The following is an 8829-nucleotide window of genomic DNA, read 5'->3' on the forward strand; positions in this document are numbered from 1 at the left end:
CACCATGGCCACTAAACTGTATCCTGAATTGCCATGTCCCCACATTTCTTGGACACCTCCAGGGATGGTGACTCCACCACCTGCCTGGGTAAGCAGTGGAAGGTGTCCCATCAGCCTCACATATCACTTCCTCCTAGCTTGTATCAAGGGGACAGAGTCACCATTCAAGTGCCACTGATGCCATAAACTTGCCATGGTTTTACCTTCATGCCCTCTTCAGGCCTTCATCACCATTTTGCACCACCACCTTTCCACATCTCTGTGATTCAGCTTTTCCTCCTCATTCCTTCACTGAACAGTCTCCAGGCCTTCATTATCTCCTGTCTTGATAAATGCCTCAACTAATGTGCTATCTGTCCATTTTTGCACACTCAAGCTCTTTCTGTGAGGCAATTGCTGTGGTTGCTTTCATTGGCCACTTTAGCCTTTGCTTTCCCTTGCTGACTCCTCAGGTGGGGTTCAGTGAAATCCTGCTCCCTACAAAAGATTCTTGAGCCCTATACAAAAAGGGAAAACAACCCAAACAAACCCAACAAAACAACCCCAAAACTCTGAGAACTACACTGCTGAACAGGGGGCAACACTGCACAGAAAGAGCCAAATGTGGGGCAAATAAAGAGTGTGGCAGCCGAAGAGTTTACTGGAGCCTGGAGGAAGGGACAGATGTGACAAAGGAAACCATGACTGCTACACAGAGATGCAGGTTGCATTGCACAGAGATCAGTCCCTGGAAGACCTGTGAAGTACAAAATCACTGTGCACTAAGAGCCTTCCTCAGCACTGCCACACACATTGACATCTCCAGAGCTCAGTCTAGGACAGTGCTTTCTAATCCCTTTATCAGTGACCTGCATGAGGGAACTGAGGGCACCCTCAGTGAGTTTGCAGGTGACCCCAAGCTGGACAGGAGCATTGATCTGCTCAGAGGGAGGGAGGCTCTGCAAAGGCATCTGGACAGGCTGGATGGATTGACCAAAGCAAATGGTGTGTGGTTCATCGAGACCGAGTGCTGGGTCCGCACTTGGGTCACAGGCCCATGGACACTTGGGAAAGGCTGGCTGGAAAGCTGCCCAGGAGAGAGAGCCCCGAGGGTGCTGATGCACAGCTGGCTGAAGGTGAGCCAGCCTGTGCCCAGATGGCCATCAGCACCCTGGCCTGTGTCAGAGTGTAGCCAGCAGGAGAAAGGCAGTGATCACCCCTAAGGGAGAGGTTTAGACTGGGCATTAGGGAAAACTTCTTCACCAAAAGTGTTGCCAAGCCCTGGAAGAGGCTGCCCAGGGAGGCCTTTGGTGGAGGGGTGCCAAAGCCAGGTAGATGTGGTGCAGCAGGACATGCTTTAATGGTGGGCTGGGCTATACTGGGTTAACAACAGGGCTCAATGAACTTAGATGTCTCTTCTGACCACAATGATTCCAGGATTTGTGATCCTTCCTTTGATTCATAAAGGCAGTCAGAGCTGAGCTATGGCCAGAACAAGAACTACTGTACCAGGTTTTATAAGCCAAAGAAAAACCATTTCTCAGTTGTGGCAGATTCAGGCACAATAGAATTGACAGTGGAAGTCATCCAGTTGTGACCCGCAGCAGTGTGCAGCTCTGAGCAGTGCTTGTGGGGACCTCAGCCCCAAAAACCTCTCAGGAAAGAATTTCTGCCTGTATGTGGACAGGCCCCCCCACCCCATGTGCCAAGCCCTGCCCCACAGATGGCAGCTCAATCTGGTCAACTCCATTAAAGGCCTCCTAAAAGGAAAACATTGATGTTAACAAGACTCCTTCCAGAGAGTGGAAAGGGCTTTGGATGGAAGCCTAAGCAAACAAGGATGGAACTAGAAAATGGAACTATATATACAGAGGAACCTGTCAGTCTTAGTGTTTACCTTCCAAGGGTGACCTGGTGCCACTCCACTCCTGGGTCATTCAAAGGGGAGGAGGCAGAGTGCTAGTTGTAACTCCTTGAATATTGGCAAATATGGATGCTCATTTTTAAACCCCTAACCCAGCAGTGCCACCCCACTGGTATCAGAGAGCCTTCTGTCCACAGGAACACTTGCTCAGCACTGGGGAGGCCACACCTCAGGTGCTGTGTGCAGCTCTGGGCCCCTCACTCCAGAAAGGACATTGAGGGGCTGGAGCCTGTCCAGAGAAGGGCAACGAGGCTGGAGAGGGGTCTGGAGCTCCTGGGCTATGAGGAGGGGCTGAGGGAGCTCAGGGTGTTCAGGCTGGAGAAGAAGAGGCTGAGGGAGACCTCATTGCTCTCCACAGCTCCCTGAAGGGAGGTTGGAGCAAGCAGAGGGCACCCTCTGCTTCTCGGTGGCAAGGGACAGGAGCAGAGGGAATGGTTCCAAGCTGCACCAGGGGAGGCTCAGGCTGGATGTTAGGAAATATTTCTTCATATTTCTCAAAGACTGGAATGGTCTGCCCAGAGCTGTGGTGGAGTCATCATCCCTGGGGGTGTGTAAGCAGCATGGACCTGGTGCTGAAGGACACAGTTTTGTGTTGACCCTTCAGAGACAGACTGGATGAGCTTGGAGGTCTCTTCCAACCAGATGTATTCTGTGATCCTGTGATATTCTCAGCACCTTCAGGAATTAGCTTAACCAGACTGAGTCTATCTCATCTGCCCTGTACCGTGTCCTGCTGTGTCTGACTTCCACTTTGATTCCAAGCTGGGGCTGATCAGTACCAGCTGCTCAGCCAGAGGGCAGATCACACGTTCCCATTCCTCTGCTTTCTTCATCCCAACTCCCAGACAGGCTATTGTTTGCTGCACCTAATTGATCCCACATGCCCCAGCTGCCAGCAGGCTGCACAAACCCCTGTATTTACTGCGTGTCTGATAAATGGCTGCCAGTTCTGGATATCTATATTAATAGATAAATGCACACGTGTGCACAGCCTTCACGTTTACACTACCAGACCTAGAGTGGCCAGCTCTGGACATCTGTTTGGCAACTGCTACTATCACCTCTAGATGTCCTCTTCACAGGTTAAATGTGAGATGTTATTGGCATGAGACTGTCCCTATCATGTAGGTGATTATATGAGGCAAACACACACTTAACAAATACATAATTAGTAATAGCATACAGTCATAGAATGCATCAGGTTGGAAGGAGCCTTGAAGGTCATCTTGTCCAACCCCACCCTGGGGTGAGCAGGGACATATTTAACTAGATGCTGAAGTCTGATCTTGAGTATCTCCAGGGATGGAGCCTTTACCACCTCTCCAGACAGCCTGTTTCCATACTTCTCTATTGTGGATCTAGTGGCACTGATGCCACAGTGACGTGGCACTCAGTGCTGCAGCCAGCAGCACCTGGCCTTTGGCAGAGGAGGAAGGAGGTATTCCACTGTCATGACCAGAGCTTTTGACACTGTCTACAGTAAAAGTTGCCTGACAGTTGCTGCTAAACCCCTCCTGTTCTCACTGACATCCCTACCGACTGGGAACTGTTCTCCTGGCTGGGTGTTTGCCTTAGGGCTTGTTTTGGCTGTTCTGTTAAAGCAGTTCAGCTGCTCCTGAGGAAATCTGCTGCTTTCCCATCCTGAAGCACATCTAACAGCCAGTTTGCTGAGGTGGTGTCAAGCCTCTATGTGCTGGAGCAAGGAGTGCCAGAGTGGTGGTGGGGAGCAGCTGTTTGTTGTATCTCTGGCTGTTTTTGCAACAGCTCATAGGCTTTAAAGCCTCTCACTGCACATGGCTGGTGAAGGCTTGGAACTTGGGAGCTGGGCTCTGTCAAAAGAGCACAAACCCACTGTAGGAAGAGGGTCTGACCTATTTCCAGCTGCTTTTGGTGGTGCCTCACAAACTTCTCCCATGCTCACCTCGGCCTTGTGCTTAGCCATGCTCAGGCAGAGGAGGAGGCTGAGGGAGGACCTCACCTGACTGCAGAAGTAGAATGATTCCTTCGACTCAGACTGTAAGATAGGGTGGAAAGTAAAGAGCAGACAATTAGAAGATGAAACTTCCAGAAGCCAAATGTTTTTCACACAATGGGGTGTTTTCTGGGGAAGGTCTGAAGAGGTCACTTTTATCTTTCCAATTCCATAACTACCTATATAGAAAAATGGATGTAATTCCACGTTCCTAGGAGATTATCACATGCAGACAACCTTTAAGACCTCAGTGTGCTGCTCTGGTAGGTCATCAGGGTCATGCGGTTTGAACTTTGTACTACTGTGTCCACAGAGCATAAACCAAACCAGGTTTGGAAGGGATGAGTGCTCCATCATGCCAGAGGTAGCTATTGATATGCCTGCTGCCTTCAGGTGCCCAGCAGAGTGGCTGTGGAACAAGGAAGACGTTTGTCTGTAAAGTAAATGACCACTGCCCTCACAGGCTGGATGCTATCCTCACCACTGTCATGCTTGGTGGAGTGTGTGTGATGCCATGGGGCAGGGGAGATTGAGAAGCAGCCAGTGAGGAAAGGGAAAGCAGAGCTGAGCTGCAGAACATGACAGGCTGGGAATCTGTGTTGGTCCAGAAGAGAGGAGATTGCTGTCTCCAGAAGAAACTGCCTCCTGAAGAAGCAAAGAGCTGGTCCCTAACTGGGCAGTTCTGTGCACAGGTTGCCCATGGTTAGATAATAAACCGATAAAACCTAGTGAGTCAGTCCTCAAGGTGTCCAGCTTGGAAGCTGCTGTGGGCACAGATGTCACAGGTCTGCTGCCCCAGACAAGTGATGTTTGCTGTCAGCCACCATGTCAGCCTTGAGTGACATGGGCAGCACAACATGCTTGCCCCACAAACAGTCCTTCAGATTTCAGAAATGGCATCTTATTATCATTATTAATGCTGATAACAGCTCCCTTCTGCTCTAATCCAAGGCTAATTGATTTCTGCTAGTGCTGACAGGAAATCGCAAATGCTTTACTTACTCTCTGCTCTGTGTGACTGGGGAAAGCCAAAGCCACCCTAGAAGCCTTGATCCCCAGTCCTGATGTACTCCAGGTATTAACAACTCGGCGTTGCAAGTTTGTGCCATAGCTCCAGCTGTTAAAAGGTTTTCTTCAGAAGTAAAGGAGAGCTCGGTTGCAGCAGAGTGGGATTTTACAGCTCTGGCGTTTATGGGGCAGCCTCACTCTTTAAGGTCCTCAAACTAGTGAAACACCTACCATACAGAGATTACTCCCCTGTCAGGGTGTTCAACTAGCTCTTAATAAGAGCAAATGGATGGCAAAAGTTGTCCAAGTACCTGCAAACAACTAATTGCCTGTTCTCACCCCCGCAAAGGCAGGGAACAGAAAACTGAATTAAGGGTGGACTGTTTTACTGTCAGACATTTCCGCTGCTGTTTAATGTCTTTATTTTACAGGTCAGTAATTAAACTGAGCCTGCTGTGGCTTCGTTTCGTGACAGGAAGATCTTTGCTCTGGAGGCTTTTAAAGTGAAACCTCAAAGTTCACAGGTTTAAAAGTAAAACTAACTTAGGAACTCCTCTTAGACTAAAATGGTAAGGGATAAAGTAAGGTGGCAAAACAGACAGTAAGCTTTTACTACAGAACCTGTCTCAGTTCTCTTACAGAACATCAACATTACCGGCAAGGCAGCTGTCAGGTGTAATTAATAAGAAAAACTCCATGTGCAGCATAATTAACACATTGCCACTCTGAAATCTCTTTACTCGATAAGGGAAGAGTTAAAAAGTCTATGGAAGCTGTGTAGGTCTGTTCTGCGGGACATTAAAAGTTGATGAGTTGTCACCATCACCACGAGCGCGTTCGTTACGATTACTAAAGCTGCCATTAACTGATCCTCAATAACGCTAAGAGTCACCGTCAGCACCAGATGCGGCGGGCTCCAAGCGCTGGAGGAGGAAGTTGAGAGTTACCTGGTGGAGTTTCGAGAATGGCTTTTCCCTTTTTGTTGCCTTTCTTCGGTTTTAACTCTTTCCTGCTCGGTTTGAACCCTGGGCGCTCCTCTGTCTCTGCAGCACGGACAGGTCCTTCCCCTCCAGGTTGCTCCGTGAAAGGAAAAAACTCTTCCCCGGGATACGGAAAGGAATAATAATGATCCCTGTTGCTAATCTCCTGCAGGTAGTAATCCTGATCGTCGAGGTGGGCGGCCCCGGACACGTCGCCCAGCAATGCCAGCCCAAAGGCGTAGAGAGCGAGGCAGAGTTGTGCACAACATAAGCTGTGCTTGCTCAGGGCAATCATCATCCGTTGCTTTTGCAGAAATCCCCTCTGCAAGTTCCAGAACTTTTATCTGGAGAGCAGAGAGCCCAGGCAGCCGGTGCCCCCCTATGCAGGACCCACAGAGGGCTAGAGGAGCCCGCTGCAAAACTGCCTCCGCTTTGGGCTGCCTGCGCCAAAGCTGCGAGGAGCGCAGCGGGACGGAGGGGGCCGGGCGGGGGTGCATGTGATCCTCGGGCTCCGCAGCCAGACAGACGGACAAGGGCTCTGCTCCACCGGCATTTGGCAGGTGGGCTCTGCAGGGCGTTCTGTCTTGCTGCCTTCCCCTCATGCATTTCATTTTGTTGTTGTTGTGGCTGTTGCCGCTCTCTTCCAAAGGCAGAGTTACACTTTCCGCTAAAGCTCTGGAGAGTCTCTTCAATCCTTCCCTCGCAGCCGATCCAAGAGAGCATTTAGTCAAAGAAAAGTAAACTTGGCAGCCAGCCTTCTCCTCTCGGCCCGCGCTTCCCTCCCCCAGGAGATGCTTTGCAGATGGGGGTGGGCAGGCAGAGCCGGGGATGAGCCCTGCCCGCGGCAGGAGGGGTTCGGCCGCCTGGGCTTTGACCCTCCTTACGTACCTGGGTACTTGTGGCACGGGTCTGTGACAAATAATCCTCATTCCGTACCTGGTGTGCTATGTTCCCTTTCACGGTGGTTCCATTTTTGTTTTCTTTTTGGCTTTTACAGATGTAGGATCCCTCCCCAGCACCACTCTCAGCATCCCTTCCTTATATAGCTTAATAGAATCATGGGCTGGAAGGCACTTTTGAAGGTCCTGTTCCCCTTGCAGTGAGGGGGGACAGTTCTGCAGATAAGTTGTATAGAGTTTATGTATAATCTATTCATCTTTTACACAAAAATAGAGATCAGTTTTTCCTCTGTATGTACACACACACATCCATACAGTTCCAGGGGCCGGTGCAGGAGCCCAGCTGAAGGCCAGAAAGGACATGTTTCATCAGAGGCCCTTTTTATCACTCTTTCCAGAATTATCCTGACTTTTGCTGTCTCTGAGACATCTTCCAAACAGATTGGGATGCGCTGTGCTACAGCAGCTGTGCTCATGCAGCCCAGTGCCACGAATGGGATCAATTTGTCTGGGAAGGAAATCTTCTCTTTCATCTTTTTGGTATCTCAGAAACAGACTTGTGTGCTGAAGGAGCTTGGTTTACATGGAATATGCATCCTTACCCACATGCTGAAAGCACTAGCTCACGTCTTCACCATGGTGTTGTGCTTGCCACTGTCCACTCAGCTAGCAGAAAGTGTCCTCCTGCTCTCCATCCTTTCCAGGCACATTTTGTGTTTCTCATAACTTTAATACCACAATGAGCATAACCTAATATCTCAGCACCTGTATTTTTTTTGGTATATTTGTGTCCTAGACTGTGGGTGATCCAGTCCCACACAGGATGTGCTCCTGTGTGACCTGCTCTAGGTGATCCTGCCTTGACAGGAGGGGTGGACTCAGTGGTCTCTGGAGGTGCTTCCAACCCCTAACCATTCTGTTTCTGTATACTGAATGGTCATCCTTGATGGCTTACTTATTATCCCTAAAGCAATGCCATGATTTTATTGTGCATGTTGTCCTTCCCCTTAGATCAGTGCAAACAGCTCTGCGCTGACACTTTATTAGAATAAATAACCTTTATTAGAATAAACCAAACCAGGTTGGAAGAGACCTTCAAGATCATCGTGTCCAACCCATCAACCAATCCAACCCACCCAAACAGCTAACCCATGGCACCAAGCACCCCATCAAGTCTCCTTCTGAACACCTTCAATGACGGCGACTCCACCACCTCCCCGGGCAACCCGTTCCATAGCGCAATCACTCTTTCTGTATAGAACTTCTTCCTAACATCCAACCTGAACCTCCCCTGGCGCAGCTTGAGACTGTGTCCTCTTGTTCTGGTACTGGGTGCCTGGGAGAAGAGACCATCATCAGCCTGTCTACAACCTCCCTTCAGGTAGTTGTAGAGAGTGATAAGGTCACCCCTAAGTCTCCTCTTCTCCAGGCTAAGCAGCCCCAGCTCCCTCAGCCTCTCCTCATAGGGCTTGTGTTCCAAACCCCTCACCAACTTTGTTGCCCTTCTCTGGACTCGTTCCAGCAAGTCAACATCCTTCCTAAACTGAGGGGCCCAGAACTGGACACAGTACTCGAGGTGTGGCCTAACCAGTGCAGTGTACAGGGGCAGAATGACCTCCCTGCTCCTGCTGGCCACACTGTTCTTGATGCAGGCCAGGATGCCATTGGCCCTCTTGGCTGCCTGGGCACACTGCAGGCTCATGTTAAGCCTACCATCAACCAGCACCCCCAGATCCCTCTCTGCCTGGCTGCTCTCTAGCCACTCTGACCCCAGCCTGTAGCACTGCATGGGGTTGTTGTGGCCAATGTGCAGAACCCGGCATTTGGATGTGTTAAATCTCATGCCGTTGGATTCTGCCCATCTGTCCAGCCTGTCCAGGTCTCTCTGCAGAGCCTCTCTACCCTCCAGCAGATCAACTCTTGCCCCCAGCTTGGTGTCGTCAGCAAATTTACTGATGATGGACTCAATGCCCTCATCCAGATCATCAATAAAGATGTTAAAGAGCACAGGGCCCAGCACTGATCCTTGGGGCACACCACTAGTGACTGGCTGCCAGCTGGATGTGG

At 50.2% G+C, this 8829-nt stretch overlaps 1 protein-coding gene across 1 annotated transcript in view; it reads right to left on the reverse strand.

Moving 5' to 3' along the window:
- The window catches only part of CPXM2 (carboxypeptidase X, M14 family member 2), a 77367-nt gene extending 71038 nt beyond the window's left edge, over positions 1 to 6329 (reverse strand). The window contains 1 exon segment of the mRNA XM_068140468.1: positions 5831 to 6329. Within this exon segment, the coding sequence (XP_067996569.1) occupies positions 5831 to 6161 (331 nt within the window). The 5' untranslated portion in view covers positions 6162 to 6329.
- Positions 6330 to 8829: the final 2500 nt, after the last annotated feature.

Source organism: Melanerpes formicivorus, unplaced genomic scaffold, assembly GCF_026170545.1.
Source record: "Melanerpes formicivorus ecotype bairdi unplaced genomic scaffold, bMelFor1.0.p_v2 SCAF_6, whole genome shotgun sequence".
NCBI classification, from domain to species: Eukaryota; Metazoa; Chordata; class Aves; order Piciformes; family Picidae; genus Melanerpes; species Melanerpes formicivorus.